This window comes from Leguminivora glycinivorella, chromosome 7, assembly GCF_023078275.1.
Source record: "Leguminivora glycinivorella isolate SPB_JAAS2020 chromosome 7, LegGlyc_1.1, whole genome shotgun sequence".
NCBI classification, from domain to species: Eukaryota; Metazoa; Arthropoda; class Insecta; order Lepidoptera; family Tortricidae; genus Leguminivora; species Leguminivora glycinivorella.
Window position 1 is genome coordinate 8,310,010 of NC_062977.1, and position 17,153 is coordinate 8,327,162.

At 36.5% G+C, this 17,153-nt stretch overlaps 2 protein-coding genes across 4 annotated transcripts in view; both read left to right on the top strand.

The window, feature by feature from the left end:
* The window catches only part of LOC125228103 (serine protease nudel), a 71,679-nt gene extending 67,076 nt beyond the window's left edge, over nucleotides 1–4,603 (top strand). For both annotated transcript variants that reach the window (XM_048132550.1, XM_048132551.1), the window contains exon 10: nucleotides 2,089–4,603. In XM_048132550.1, coding sequence (XP_047988507.1) covers nucleotides 2,089–2,117 — 29 coding nt within the window. In that variant the 3' untranslated portion in view covers nucleotides 2,118–4,603. The remainder of the gene's footprint in view (nucleotides 1–2,088) is intronic.
* A 2,344-nt stretch (nucleotides 4,604–6,947) lies between these two features.
* Nucleotides 6,948–12,625, top strand: LOC125228233. 2 transcript variants are annotated; one of them, XM_048132727.1, is made up of 5 exons: nucleotides 6,948–7,145; nucleotides 9,480–9,763; nucleotides 10,170–10,431; nucleotides 10,506–10,800; nucleotides 11,220–12,625. In XM_048132727.1, the coding sequence occupies exons 2-5, from the start codon at nucleotides 9,505–9,507 to the stop codon at nucleotides 12,414–12,416; spliced, it is 2,013 nt and encodes a 670-aa protein (XP_047988684.1). In that variant the 5' UTR covers nucleotides 6,948–7,145; nucleotides 9,480–9,504; the 3' UTR covers nucleotides 12,417–12,625. The 2 variants fall into 2 exon arrangements, with proteins under 2 accessions (XP_047988684.1, XP_047988685.1); XM_048132728.1 differs by lacking the exon at nucleotides 11,220–12,625 and having other exon boundaries at nucleotides 10,170–10,339; nucleotides 10,506–10,637.
* The last annotated feature ends 4,528 nt before the right edge of the window (nucleotides 12,626–17,153 follow it).

Sequence of the window (17,153 nt, forward strand, 5' to 3'; positions counted from 1 at the left end):
TGTAGGTTTAACAACAATTCGTTATTTTCATACGACACCGCGACTTTCCTTCTATTTTAACCGAATCCGCATTATTTGCTAACAACACCTATCCATTTCAACCAATGGAAAAATCATTCGATATATTCTATCAAAAAAACCGGCCAAGAGCGTGTCGGGCCACGCTCAGTGTAGGGTTCCGTAGTTTTTCGTATTTTTCTCAATAACTACTGAACCTATCAAGTTCAAAACAATTTTCCTAGAAAGTCTTTATAAAGTTCTACTTTTGTGATTTTTTTCATATTTTTTAAACATATGGTTCAAAAGTTAGAGGGGGGGGACGCACTTTTTTTTTCCTTTAGGAGCGATTATTTCCGAAGATATTAATATTATCAAAAAACGATCTTAGTAAACCCTTATTCATTTTTAAATACCTATCCAACAATATATCACACGTTGGGGTTGAAATGAAAAAAAAATCAGCCCCCACTTTACATGTAGGGGGGGTACCCTAATAAAACATTTTTTTCCATTTTTTATTTTTGCACTTTGTTGGCGTGATTGATATACATATTGGTACCAAATTTCAGCTTTCTAGTGCTTACGGTTACTGAGATTATCCGCGGACGGACGGACGGACGGACGGACGGACAGACAGACATGGCGAAACTATAAGGGTTCCTAGTTGGCTACGGAACCCTAAAAATGTTAGAATGAAAACGAGTTTTCTGGTTTACCTACGGCTAAAATAAATATGTACTAAGTGTTTTTTATGGGTACGGTAGAATATTTTCTCGTGTATATTTTTGGGCTGGTTTAATGAATGAATACATGCTGTAAGCAGGCTGTCACCCTGTATAGATCTTTTTAGGGTTCCGTAGTCAACTAGGAACCCTTATAGTTTCGCCATGTCTGTCCGTCCGTCCGTCCGCGAATAATCTCAGTGACCGTTAGCACCAATATGTATATCAATCACGCCGACAGTGGTAAAATAAAAAGTGGAAAAAAAAATTACATATAAAAAAAAATCACAAAAGTAGAACTTTATAAAGACTCAAGGAAAATTGTTTTGAACTTGATAGATTCAGTAGTTATTGAGAAAAATATGGGATATTACGGAACCCTACACTGAGCGTGGCCCGACACGCTCTTGGCGGATATGGACGGATGGATGTTGGTGCAAGTTTTATTGTCTGCATTAAGTAAGTAAGTAAGTAAACACTTTATTGTACAGGAAAAGAATACAGCACATAATATTTAAAATAAAAAGTTTCAGTACAAAGGCGAACTTATCCCTTTAAGGGATCGCTTCCAGTTAACCTTTGAGCATTTGAGGGAGAGTTTGAGACGGACGGTTATGGCACAGTATAAATCAGTAATAACTCTTCTAACAAACTTCACTCCGCGCGGTGTGTCGAAAACTACTCTCCTGCACCGAATACATGCGAAACTGGTAAGTATTGGGCTGGACAGTCGGGGCCGCGTTCGCGCGCTGTGTTGACGTGTTGAGTTCGGGAAAAAATGACGTCAGCACCGAAGACATATTTTCGTTACTGTAGTGTTTATGGGTGTATGGAGAACAGTTCTCAAAATGCGGAAATGTCAGAATGTTCTTTAGAATTCCTAGATACCCAGAAAAATAAGTGGTTGTTATATTTTTGCAGTGTTAGGTACATTATTGCTTACGTAAATGGCGTAAAAGTGAGATTTAAAGCTAGAATGACACATTAAAATCAATAAGGATTTATCTGTAACGACATTTAGGTAGATGCTGCGATCTATCTAGCTCGAAAGTTTGGTACCTACTTAAATATTGTGCAAACATCTATTCAAACATTTTATGTAAATACGATTTCGTCAGCAAACACGTACTTGAATCTTTATTAGATAAAAAGGTAGAAAGAGCGTTGGTACTAGCATAGCGCCATACACAGTTACTACGAGTAGGACAGTAGCACAGGTACAACCCTGCGTGACCTTGCGCAGTAGTAACGACCGCGTCGCCGCTGCCGGAGATTAACTACTGATTTATCCTTATACTGTGGTTATGGACGGATTGATTACTGCCTGTACCAAAAACAAAAGCTAATTATTTTCCTTTTTTCACAGAATGTCCAGCGCCTCAAGATAAGCCCTGAATTAGAGTGTAGCTCAACCATTCTAGTGAACATTCTTGACTGTCGGATCTCAACTTATAGTGCATTTATTATTTGTCAAGTGAGATCGTTCTATCTACGAAATCCGAAGCTGCTCAAATGGGAATACTGCCTTATAATATAATGAGTTCTATGTATGTATATTTCTTAACAATTTAACTTCACCTATAAATCAAGCAAGTGACAAACATGACAAGAACCATATAGAAGTAATATATGAATTAAAGTACATAAGTACACTTATTTCATGGGCATAGATACTATGCTTTATTTATGTGTCTAACTATAGCATAGTGATTCATTCTTAACCAGTTTTTTGTGGAGGCAGCTGAACTGGTCCGCGAATAACGACTTCTATGGACTTTATTTGTCACGGTTATATATTCACATGCTTTGTAAATAAGATTGTATTTTTGCCGTTTAGTCCTTTATGTCACTGAAAGATCAAGAATTACTGCAATAGGAGATTGTGTGCTATGTGCCAAGAACCTATTTGCCACTCATTTGCCTGTAATTCAAACATTATTGTACTGTGTAACTTTCTTACATAAACATTTGATTATTCCTTTTGAATTGAATTCAAAATACCCACAAACAGATAAGTAGTAGACATCTTTGCCATTATCAAAATTAATTTAAAAAATGATAAAAGCTTAATTCACTACATGTACCGAGTAAAATTAACGAATTAGTGCACGATGCACGTAGATTCTATAAAACGTATACAATTAAGAATTAACGAATTTGAATAATTTATTACAATTACAGTAGCGAGCAATATTCTATGTATAGGCAGTGGCACGATAATAATAGAAATAAATAGTACGTTTAACTAGGTCATACTCAATAAGACTGAGGAGTAATACTCTGGCTCTAATTAACGTTTTTAGAATAAATATTACTTAAGTCGGTCTAAGCTAAATCTGCAGCGAAATTAATAACACAGTCTATTAAATTGTGACGTTTAAAATAACAGTTTTAAGTTTTGTGGTGTGAAAATCGTTGCGGGGTTAGTTTGGGCCGACTTTACCACTGCACTGTAAATATTAGTAAATAATTTATAAGTATGTGTTAATGCACAGTTTATAGTATTAAACAATATTAATAATATATTGCGCATAAAAAGATTTTTTTTTACACTTGTCAATATTTATCATTATCACTTATCACTCATGATACGTTTAAGTCACTATTTTATTGTAACTGCAATTTTTTGTATTACACTTTTGACATAAATGAACACAAAATATGAAGGTAAAAATAAGTATCCTTCCTCTTCCACAGTATTTCACTTTTGTATAAATACGACAGATCTATCAAACGATTTTTGTGAATTATTTTATTTTTTATAAGCTACCGATACCATATCATTATATTATTATCATATTATTTAAAGACGACAATCGCCATACCTAAGTAATGACCTACCTACCTAGTACCTAGGGAATATGGCCAAAATTTAAATAAAATTATTCAATCGTCTTCTCCCTACGAACTAAGCTAAGTATATCCTAAACATTATTTGTTCACTCAGACCTTGCCTCACTGCAACTTAATAGTATTCAAAGTATAAAATTATACAACTATTTATAACTGGTAATAGATATATGCAGCAAATTTTTAGTATTAAGTAGGGATAAAATTTCAAATATTATGCTAACTATTCCCTTGGTTTATTTACTTGCTTATGTTATGAATTGAATGCTCCATTAGATTTAAATGGTGACAATTTCTATCAACGTAATTTTCTCAATGTCCTATGGACAACCGCCATCGCTTCCCTATTTCGAAAAAAGAAAATTAGAACTTTCAGACTGAGATACGTTTGTATTTTTTTTGTATACTACGTCGGTGATAAACAAGCATACGGTCCACCTGATGGAAAGCGGTCACCGTAACCTATGGACGCCTGCAACTCAAGAAGTGCCACATGCGCGTTGCCAACCACTCCTTGTACACTCCTTTTTGCTGTGTTACTTAAGTACAATTTTCACTTTTTCACTTATTTACTCGTAGTTAACCATACTCCGTATAAGGTCTTTCGGCCCGGTACCGCAGCGAACGTGTTAACTCTAATGGTACTTTTAGATTAGCAGGGAAGATCAAGGGGTTGTTGTTAGTATGAGTCATAAGAAGTCGAATACATTTTTAATCTGTTGTATTTATTGTTAGAACACTTAGCAAAATTAATCTGGGCTCTGTGGAATTATGCCACAGTAACTTTTGTAGGTAGATAAGTTATTAAAGAATAAAAAAAAATCATTTTGATAAGATTCTATGATAGCCCACAACAATTGTATTTTGTTAAGTGTTCATACCTTATTTAAGATAGGTACTGTAAGTTAATTAATTATGGCTCAGTAATATTTATGTTCAGAATAAAGATTACCCGTAGTATTAAACTGATTGTAATATAGCGTGTTTATGTGTGTGAATGTGATATTTATTAAATTACGATAAATTATTAATTTGCTGTTTTTGTTTTTCCATTAAATTCGATAGAAATTAAGAAAATCATTAGATTAAATAAATATGTAGAAGAGAGAGTCCTACTGAAGAACCATGAACCTTACTTCAATAACCTAACCACAAAATTGAAATTTTAATATAAAAATTAAAATATAATTAATAAAAAAATAATAAATCCCGAATTAAAAAAATCCCGATATAGTGGACAGATTTCCATCAAACATGGCTAATACGAACGCTCTCGATTCAGTTTCAAACAAAATCCGTTCGGAAGCTACGATGCCACAGACAGACAGACACACACACACACGCGCGCGCACGCACGCACGCACGCACGCACGCACACACACACACACACACACACACATACATACATACATACATACATACATACATACATACATACATACACACACACACACACAAAAAAAAGGGGAAAAAAGGGAACCCAATCGAAAAGTGACCAGCTTTTGCTACCTGGGCAGTATCGTTGACCAGAGTGGAGGAACTGAGGCTGACATTGAATCTCGAATAAACAAAGCCCGAGCCGCTTTCGGTCAGCTTAAACCGGTGTGGAGCTCCTCGACCCTGACTAGAAGAACTAAACTGAGGATTTTCAATTCCAATGTAAAGGCCGTATTACTGTACGGGTGTGAGACCTGGTTTGTCCGCAAAGACCTAATGTCAAAACTCCAAGTGTTTGTGAACAAATGCTTGAGGCAGATCCTGCGTATCTTTTGGCCTAACTGGATCACAAACGCCCACTTATGGAGAATAACTGGACAAGCACCCGTACAAGAAGAAATACAGACGCGGAAATGGCATTGGATTGGACACATCCTCAGAAAACCTGATACCCACCTAGGATCCAAAATGGCCCTCACCTGGAATGTACCCGGAAAGCGCAAACCATGCCGCCCTAAATCGACCTGGCGTCGTTCGGTTCAGCAGGAGCTCAGGGTGCTAGGCATGGGGTGGGAGGAAGTCACCCAAACTGCCCAAGACCGGAGTGAATGGAGAAATATGATTCGAGCCCTACACCCCAGCAGAGGGTAACAGGATGTAAAGAAGAAGAGACACACACACACACACACACACACTGTATTAAGGTAAGGTATAAGCTTATATAATAGGTATAATATGTGCGCGTTGCTGACCCTTTAGGAATCTGTACAATATTTTTAGGATTCCGTACCATAAGGGCACAGGAACCCCTATGGTGCGACTTTGTCCGACTGTCTGTTACTACATACAATCACAAAAACAATAAGCATGACCTTCGAGATTTTAACCATCGAGTCCTGCGACCATAATATATTATAGAGTCAGATCAAGCTAAACTCAGCATTTTAAACATAATAGGTACTTTTACATGAGTTTTATTTTTAAGAATAAGTATTTCGATCATGATATTTGTGATTACGTCTCGCCCGGACCAATATACTTATCTACCTACACATGCACATGCATAAATACGAATTCACATGCACGATAACATTGATAATTGACTAACTTCATTCTGATGTCACTGTGTTCAAATGGCCTAAAACAGGCCATTTGAACACACAGGCTGCTTTCAAAAAAAACGTCAAAATAATGTAAAATTGATAGTTTTAGTCGGTGAAATACTACACTTTTCGTTATCCGATAGATTTATTTAATTCAAGTTCCAGGTAGAGCATCTTATTATCTTGATTTTTATAAGACTGGATTTTTGAAAACTAACTCACTAAATTAATTATGAATTTTTTTTTTATAAGACTGGATTTTTGAAAACTAACTCACTAAATTAATTATGAATTAATTATGAAGCTGAATCAGTCGATCTTATTTGTAAAATTTGGACAATTTTGAATATTAAAACGGGTAAATTTATAATTCGTATATCCTGTACCACAATCATTTCAGACTAGATTTTTATTTTAAGTTTTTGAAAAAGAGTAAACTAGCCTAAGGCGAATTCAATTTTTTTCAGAAATTACCTAAAATTAAGTGACAATTTCTTTGAAAATCTACATCACATCGAAGTAAGTTTTGTACTAAATTAATCTGCAACGTTTACTTAAATTGCTGTTATGCCTTAGTGATTATAAATTGCTATTATTGATTTTTGCCAATTTTTTGAAAACGAGCCTTCACCGGTACAATTATTACCACTTTTGGACATTTTCTCATATTTTGTTAGACCAAGTAGAAAAAGTCCTATAATATGATATATATTTATAAACTACTCGCAAAGCCCTTTAATTTGATACCACACACGGTATGATCGAGCGCTCGGTTGCGATTTCACTATTTTTAACACGAAAGCCCTCTTAAGATTAAAATAAGAGGATGCAATTGCGCATGCGTCAGAAATCAAAGATGGCACCCAGCCTCCAGTCCTGCAGTGACGTAGGCAGATCGACTACTTCGCGGACATACTAACATAAAACGCGCTGTAACAATGTAACTTGCGAAATACTAACGTGAATATTGTTTCCATCTATAACGTCGAGATAGGGAATAATATATCATACAGGCGAGTTTGACTTAGATCAAGTGAGTACCTACATATGTATAAATATTAAAGTCAATGTAAATAATATATAAGTAGGTAGCAGTATACCTAAGTACCTACATACTTATATATGGTGCATGGTGTAAACATATATACATATAGATGTACGAATATGTTTACATCCATGTATATGTCGCAGTAAGATAGATAAAGCCGTTATATAGTTATTACCCTAGGGATATAATTATATGTCGTAACATAGTTAAACGAAAGCGATTTATTGCTATCTTACTAGGAATATAACTATAATACGTTACTAGTTTAGTCAAATAGTTATATGACTGGATTCAGTTTAGTGAAATGATTGTAGACAGGAGTGCGGCGGTACGGCGGAGGTATAGTTATAACCCTAGGGATATAATTATATGCGTTAAACAAACAAACCAGTGAAGAATTGTTTAGGGCAAGAATTCGTTAATTATTTCCAATTCAATGTACTTATTCTCTCTAAACACACAGACGGATGGACAGAGTCGCGACATAAGGGTTCCTTTTAATTTTTTTTTTGGTATAGAACTATAATGAACCGGGACACCCGGTTCCAGTCCCACTTAGAGACGTATTATAATTATATCCCTAGACTAAGTTTAATCCAGTGATATAATTATATAACTAAACTAGTACCGTATTATAATTATATTCCTAGTAAGATGGTTATGAATCGCTTTTGTTTAGCTATGTTACGGCATATAATTATATCCCTAGGGTTATAACTATACCTCTGCCGCACCGCCACACTCCTGCCTACAATCATTTCACTAGACTGAATCCAGTCATATAACTATTTGACTAAACTAGTAACGTATTATAGTTATATTCCTAGTAAGATAGCAATTAATCGCTTTCGTTTAACTATGTTACGACGTATAATTATATTCCTAGGGTAATAACTATATAACGGTTTTATCTATCTTACTGCGACATATATACCGGTAACTATTGTTTTTATTTTAATATATTTATGCCGACGTTGTAGTTGTAGGTAGTTCGTCTACAGGTTGCAGTCGCAACCCAACTGCAACTTTTTTTTTTTAACGAGGGGAAATGCATTACGCATACAGCGCAACGCTAGCATTACACTAGGCGCAGGGACCGGCCTGGGATGTCTATGTGGGACTCCCATATAGGCTAATGAAACCCATGGTTTATACCCACTAAAACCCCTCGATTGCCGCCTCAGGGCTATAGGACGAGGTCGCAACACGTTTCAGCACTCCTCCACAACCTCGCCAGCCGCTAACACATCTGTGGAGGATTACATGCCCTCCGAATCACTATATAGCGCGCCTCAGATGCAGCGTGCTGGCGTTGCGCTGTAGGTGTAGGCCAACTGCAACCTGCCCGAACCCAAACATAGACGTATGCTCTAATCCAGTGATGGCCTGAAGAGCAAACGTTATTCATTGTCGGCCAAATTGTTCATAAATTATTTTAACTGCCTACCCGTGTGAGTGTGACCATTTGACAAATTGTTTAAATACAGGATATTTATTGTTTACTATTTTTTTTATTGGATGTCTGTAAACACACACACTGACTACAATTGTTGATATTAACTCGATTCAACACGCATTGATTTCCTTGACGTCGGTAGTCTTGGTCTCTCGTCAGTTTAAATGGATAATAACAGCGACAAGGAATTATTCGTCACTTTTTTGAGGATATCAAAATGGTTACTAGCACCCGTTCAAAGGTGAGTCGTTTATAAATATGATTTCAATTTAATTACGTGTTTTTTAAACCAAACGAACACATATGAATGAACAACTAAATATGTATACGGTACTTAAATTATCTCTTCAAACTGAAAGCATATATTTTTTAATTTATTAATATTAATTATAGGGAAAGGGGGTGAAATTTTAACGTCAAATTAGGTCAAGTATCGTTAAAACAACTAAAACTGTACAAATTTTTTTTTTGTTATGGAAAATATAAAAAAAAATGTTTGTACGGAACCTTCAGTGGGCGCGTCCGACTCTCATTTGGCCATTTCTCTTTTTCTTATGGTCCAATTACGGCTCACCCAATCGGCCCAATTACGTAAATGTATACTAGGTAGATAAGAAATAATCAATATAATACTTCAAGTTTTACTGAGTACTTCTATAAGCTAAATAATGCTGTTTGTAAAGCATTTATTTGAATTTATATTTTTATAAACATATAGGATGTAGGTAGGTATTCCACCTATTGTATGGCTAACTCTTTATTTCGTGTCAAATGTGTCATAAGACTCATGAGTCATGAATGTCATGCAAGCAAGATATACGAAATCCCCAAAAAAAAATCTGAAATAAATGTATTTGTTTCAGAATAAGAAAACTGAAAAGATTAAAAATGAAGCAGATAAAAGTTGGAGTGTTACTTCTCCTGCCGATTGGTGCTTTCATCGTTTTATTTCTATACTACTGGCACCAGTCACGTTTCGGGCTAAGATATTATCGGTCTCCGATCACTGCCCAACCTGTAACAGGAACCCGTGTAACTGTGCCTGTGACCCGAGAACACAAAGCACAGTCCATGAAACATATGAATCTTGACGAATTGTACAAAGACGATAAGGAAGAGGACAACTTTTTAAATGAATACAGAACAGGTAAGTCTCGATGAGTAGATAAACTACTGGTATGGTACCTCTACCTATTTATTAAAGACATGTTGATTTTGGAAGTGGAAGACCTAGGCGAACTTTTCTCGACCAAATCGGGGAAATAGTGCAAAACGGCCAGGTCAGAAGTACTCGAAACCGACGAGCGTGTATGAGAAATGAAAGTGGTTTGTCAGGATCGTAGTAAATGGAAATCCGTGATCTCTAGGCAGAGATCCGTGATCTCTGCCTACCCTTCTAGAAAAACAGGCGTGATTGTATGTATGTACTTATATGTTGATTTAGTTCAAAGATTCACCATCAGGGTGTAATAAGCAGAATAAAGTTACTGGATTTAATTAAAAGTGTGTATATGATTTACGTTTTACTAATGTTTTGTTTCATCCTCTTTCAGTATATTCCATAAACACGCCAGGATGCCAAATTCCATTCAATATGGTAAATTACAGGAAAGATATCGATTATGACAAAAAACATAAGCAAAAACGAACTGACTGCGGTAAACGAGCGGTTCACATAAAGAAAATTGACGGGAACCGCGTCCGAGCCACGGTGAACCCTTCGGTAATGAAAAAATATCTAAGGAAAAGCGCCCGTTTTGATTGCTGTTACAGATTTCTACAGCCCCGCCCTGGTCACGTAAATACCAAAATTAAGTGAATACGCCTTGTCCAAATTACTTGTTATTTTTAACTTTTATTTCAAATATTAAATAGCGTTTCTTTCACAGGTATACGGAATGTGTGAAATTAAGTACCGGTTCTACAATCCTTCTACAAACTGATTTCATAAACGTGAAATGTGTTGAATACGATGTGAGAAACAAAACACATCCGATATATGATGATGTGTTTGCCTTCGCCAAGAAAATTAATACGACACACACCCAATCATGTAATAACAGCTACAATGTGCTGATTTTGGGCATGGATACTATGTCTTTGCCACGGATTGTGCAGACAATGCCACGAACTACAGATTACTTGCACAAGAATTTTTGGTTTTGCTTCCGTGGTTATCATAAGGTGATTTTTATTATTTTTTATAGTCCCGTAGTTGTCATAAGTATTAGGTACTACTTAGTCATAACCGATCATAAGTTCTGCGTAATTAATTAGAAAACATCTATGGCCTTTGTTTGACGTAGCATCCGTAGCAGGTTTCTATCCTATACCTAAGTATATAATAGAGGTAAGGATCAAGTCTCCTGTAAGTTCACTCTATGATGATATGCCACAAGTGCCCTCCAGTCCAGTGTCCGTGTCCGAAAGTATGGACAGTCGTTCACGCTCCGCAGCTTATCGTAGTTATCTCTATCGCACTTCCATATCGACACAGACAGTTACGTACCTATCGTTCGTCAGTGTTAAAGTTTGTACTCTTGGCTACGGACCCGGAGTGGTTGATCTCCTCTTTTCAATCATTATTTTTTATATATTTTCAGGTGGGCGATAATACTTTTCCCAATGTAATGGCAGCATTGTCTGGCAATGACATGCCATTTTTAAATTCAGAATGTCAAGATAAAATGGACCTGTGTAACAATATGATAATGTGGAGTAAATTTAAAGATATCGGCTACGTCACGGCGTACGGAGAAGACTTCTTGCGTTTACCTGATACTTTCAATAACCGCTACGCGTTTCACAAGCCCCCGACTGACCATTATATAAGGCCATTATTTATCAAAGGAGAGAAGGAGTTGAGTAACAAGCTTGTATGCTCAGGAAAAATACCAGCTGCACAGCAACTTTTAGATTACGCAGCCGATTTTGTGACGACATACCGAAATGACCACTTCTTTGGTTTTTTCTGGATGAACTCATTCAGCCACAACACAAACAGTCGTCCTCAGGATGCGGATAGACTAGTGGAGAACTTCTTTAACAAAATTACCTATACAGGCATCCTTGAAAACACGTTCATAATTTTTTACAGCGACCATGGCATTAGATTCGGCCCACACCGCTTACAATTAGAATCGTACTACGACGAACGATTACCTTCCTTTTTTATGCGACCGCCGACAACGTTCAGACACAGGCGCTGGGAAGAATATAAGGCTTTAGCGGATAATCAATTTAAATTAGTGACTCCTTACGACCTGTTCAATACGCTAATAAACATAAAGGAGTTGTCAAGTTGCAAGAACATATCTAACGTGAACGTTTCTCGCGCCTGTCCGAATTGCCACAGTCTGTTCAAGCCAGTTCAAACATCACGGACGTGCCGCGACGCTGCCATTCATGATAAGTGGTGTAGTTGTCACCAATTGTATCCCCTAGATAATAACGACGTTCAAGGCATTAAGAGCGTACTGCTGGCTATCGCTCATATCAAAACCGTAATCAAAGCTATAAAACTGAAACATTGCTGGCAGTGCCTGGAGTTGTCACTCAAAAAAGTCCTTAGAATACATTTCTATTACGAAGGTAGAAAAGACAATATTTATTATGTGGTTGCATTCAGTACGACGCCAGGTAACATGTCTTATGAAGCTGTAGTAAACAAATCGAAGCTTGTCGGATCTCTAAGCACTATAGCGCCGTACAGAGGTCTAGGGACCTGCACATCGGACAATCGAGATTTACCAAAAGCCCGATTGTATTGTATATGTCAAAAAATTAAAGATTGCACATAATGATTGTGATATTTTATCATATTTAAAACCTTTTGATCACTGAAGTTACCTTACAGAATGAATCGCTATGATGTCACTAGAGGAGATAATTAAGCATATCTAATATTTTTATGATCACGAAATATTTTTTTATAGAATAACGGACACAAACCCCGATTGTTTTTAGGTCGTCTGAGTTAGCTTGAGACGATTAAGATCCAATTAATATACAACCTGTTTTTATTTATTTCCGTTAGTTTTAAGAAAAGGTCTTAGGTCAATTGCGATTAATTTCTCTAAGAAACTGTCTTAACTCTTACTGCTACAACAAATAAATTTAATGGTTCAGTAAGTATAGTACGACTTTAGTAACTTCCTAGTATTATTTATTATAACATGTGCCGTCAGATACTTGAGACATTTAATGTTATTCTTAAGGGTCTCTCACACTTATTAATTTACCTATTATGTATGTAAACTATGAAATATATATTTTTTCGAATGTAACGAAAAGTGATATAACAGGTGGTTAAATTCCTGATAATGAGCGTAATGACGCTTATAATTATTTTTTCGCTAAACTGTGATAATGACCAAGTGCGATATTTGACTATTTATTATTAAAATGCACCTGGCACAACAGTCTCATTAGTTTTGTATTATTGTTTCCTCCTGCAGGTATCGTAGAAGTTGGCTGTACAACACCGGTTCAATTGTGTCACAGTATATTAAAAAGTATTATCATATAGTATGACCACTCCCGCTCCCCGCTACTTGGCTGTATAGCACCGGTTCAATTGTGGCACAGTATATTAAAGAGTACTATCGTACAGTATGGCCACTCCCGAGTGCCGCCCACCCCCTCTCGGTTACCTCACAGTTACCGCCTCTCAAAAACTCGAACAGTCGACCTGTCATCAGCTTGTGTGCTAGGAACTCGCCTCTTTCATATATTTGATCGCCAATGTCCGAGATGTGATTGTGGTGTAAGCGATGGGCTAGCATTTAGCAACCTATCACTGCAATATCACGATTTCGTTTTCTTACAATTCTATTGTTAGAAACCGGCCAAGAGCGTGTCGGGCCACACTCAGTGTAGGGTTCCGTAGTTTTCCGTATTTTTCTCAAAAACTACTGAACCTATCAAGTTCAAAACAATTTTCCTAGAAAGTCTTTATAAAGTTCTACTTTTGTGATTTTTTTCACATTTTTTAAACATTTGGTTCAAAAGTTAGAGGGGGGGGACACACTTTTTTTTCCTTTAGGAGCGATTATTTCCGAAAATATGAATATTATCAAAAAACAAATTTAGTAAACCCTTATTTATTTTTTAATACCTATCCAACAATATATCACACGTTAGGATTGCAATGAAAAAAAAGTCACTCCCCACTTTACGTGCAGGGGGGGTACCCTAATAAAACATTTTTTCCCACTTTTTATTTTTGCACTTTGTCGGCGTGATTGATAAACATATTGGTACCAAATTTCAGCTTTCTAGTGCTAACGGCCACTGAGATTATCCGCGGATGGACGGACGGACGGACGGACACGGCGAAACTATAAGGGTTCCTAGTTGACTACGGAACCCTAAAAATCAATTTTCCAACCATTTTCATACAATAAAGACAAGCAAATCTTGTCACTAATTGGCAAATTTGAAAAATATAGGGTTCATCGGCCAATGAGGAGGCACACTCAAAGGTTATGACAGATGGCGCCAACCAATTAGTCCATTGCACAGATAAATACTTAATTTCATACGTGAGAGCGAGATGATATGTTTTTCTCTCTCACACATATGAATGACAGTGACATGCCTAGGCACTTGCACAGGCGTCGCCTGGCGGGATAAAATGTCAGTGTGCCTCCTCATTGTACGTGCCTTTCTAAACCTTGTCGTTGGCGGAATCATCGACAACACCGAAGGAGCCAAAAACTAGAATTTTGCGCCTTACCTTGTTTTAGTGACAAGATGCTTGACCGTTTTTATTAAATGCTATTACTGCAGGCTGGATGCAGTAGTATCTCGCCTGCGAGATTGACACCCTTTTTTACCGTATTAATTAGAGAAAGAAAGGGATCATCTAATACCTCAAGTAGGGTGGTAAGTTTTTTTCGGTTAAATGGGAAGCGTAAAATTCCCAATTCTGTAGAAATAAATTAATGATGAAATAAGTTTTTTCTCAAACATGGTATGAAATATTGATGTTATGTGCCTTATAATTGGCAGCGAAGTATGACGTTGCAGGTGCGGCTAGGACGATTGATAGATAATGGAATTTCATACAAACCTTGCAGGCCAAGGCCAGCAAAGTCTTCTTTTTTAATTTCCAAACACAGATAATTGTGACATAACATCCAGGTATTTAGCCAATTAAAAAAAAAACTATAAGGGGCTTTATAGACGTGCCGACTGCAACTGGTACGGGCCCTAGACAATATTTCATTTTGGGTGCGTTTTCATACAAAAAAATTTTTTTTCGTTTTTTTTAAATTTTTTGTTTTTTTATAGGCGTATACGGGGTGTTAAAGGGGAACGAAAATTCGATTATTTTTGCGCTACGACGCACCGTTTAGGAGATACAGCCATCCAAAGTTACTATTTTCAGTAGACTTTATTTATTTCATACCATGTTTGAGAAAAGCACTATACATACCTCGGCGGGAAATGGGGTTGCCCGCCTCAGTTGTCATTTGTCCCGGCCTCTGTAGTAATGTACTATTTTTTGCAAAAATTTCATTTTTGGCACAAGCTTTTATCGCCGTCTGTATCTTTCTTTCAACAGTCATCTTACATCTACTGCTCTCCGAGACGTTTTTAAAAACCCCTTACTCGATGGCGATACGACGTTTCATAACAGAGTTCCTATGACCACCTTTCTGCTTCATCATCAGATCAGCTCCATGATACAGGTCGATTCACGAAAGCTGGCACGAATGAAATGAACGAAACTTTGATTGTGTGAGTGACACCTGTATTGGTATACAGTCGTAACTGTCAAGAGCCACCATTTTATTGGTTAATCTGTCACACACATGCATATTTTCATTCAAACATTCGTTCCATTCGTGCCAGCTCTTGTGAATTGACCTGTACCATAATATTGCATTGTCACGTGATTTACATGTATGCGAAATTTCAGCTCAATCGGAAACCGGGAAGTGGGTCAATTTTATATTCTACGTTTGGACCCAAACTAACATACTAACACTAAAAAGGCAAGTTGAATAAAAGCTTGTAAAAACGCAATCTTGGGTCTGACTGGGTTGGGGACTTGAAACCTAAAGTATGGTGGGTCACTCTTGTATAGAGAAAAAAGTATTAGATTTTCATTGGGCAAAGTGCACAGTTACAAAAACTTTGTTTCTGATGCCAATAAACAGTATTTAGTAATCATACGCTTTACATTATTCCATAATTTTATTTAAAAATTGTAACACTTCTTTCGAGATAATGCGAACATTAAGCACCTTTTGAAATAATATGTCAAACAATAAATATTGTTGTTGTTTTTAGGATGATACCTACGAGGCATCGCCAGCGACGCGCAATGGACAATATTTGAACTAATATTGATAAAATAAAATTCATGAATGTAATCCCTAATAAATTAAATAAAACCTGACCAGAAGTATATGACTATTGTCAAGAGGGCGCTATTGTTCTAATGTGTGCGGTGACAGTTCAGTATAGTACACAGAACTAAATCAAGATAGAAGGAAAAAGTGTATCTACTTCGCGTGCGGAAAAGTTAAATAGCGAGCAACATTGTTCGCCGCGCAAGTCAGTCTGCTCCCGACCGCTGCCCGCGAGTGACATACAGTGAAAAATACAAAATGGGTCGGTATTCGATAATTAACTGTTTCAAACACCACCAATAAAAGCAAGGGTGTTAAACAAAGTGTTTCCTATCATCGGTAAGTACCATTTGTCCTAAAATATTTTTTATTAAATAAAAAACACGATTTTCCTATTTTTATCATCAAAACATTAGCTGACGTACGGCCGTCAAACTAGTTTTCCATTGCGGCTTTAATTTGACGAGTCCGACTTGGCGTGCGTTTAAAACAAGCGATATAAAAATAGGCTATTCAAACTGTCGAGACAAAGTGAAGGTAGATTTGTTATTTTGTCCGTCGAACTCACGTCGAACTTAAGAATAGTGGTGCACCACGGAACTATATCGTCATGTATGCTGCGATTTCCTTATTCGATTTAAATCGATTTAGCGAAGCAGTGGAAATTATAATTATGTTTTTATATTGTTATGAAACTATACATATAAAGTACCAGTGAAAAGTAAATTTAACTTTAAAATAGGTTACAGTTACGGTATTAACGTTGAATTTGTGGTCGGCAGAAAAACAAATACAAACATAATACGCTCTATATTTATTATGAATAAAAATAACTCTAAAAATGTGTTAATGGTTAATTATATTTATATATTACTAAAAGTTGTAACAAATAACATGAGGATAATGCTGTGAGTACATGGTCGATTTTCTTAAAAATATTACAAAATATTAACTAGTATTAATACCTACCTACAAAAATTTTTGTTCCTGGCCTTAGGCAAATTATATACCTACTAGTGAATTGTTTGTCATCACACGAATACAGGTATATACTTACTTCATTTCACAACGAAGATGAACATCCGATATTTTTAACTTCGGCGGGCATCCCGCACGCAACCTCCACAATCGATCGAATGGGTTACGCGGCGACAACGTTCCCATCACTAAAGTACA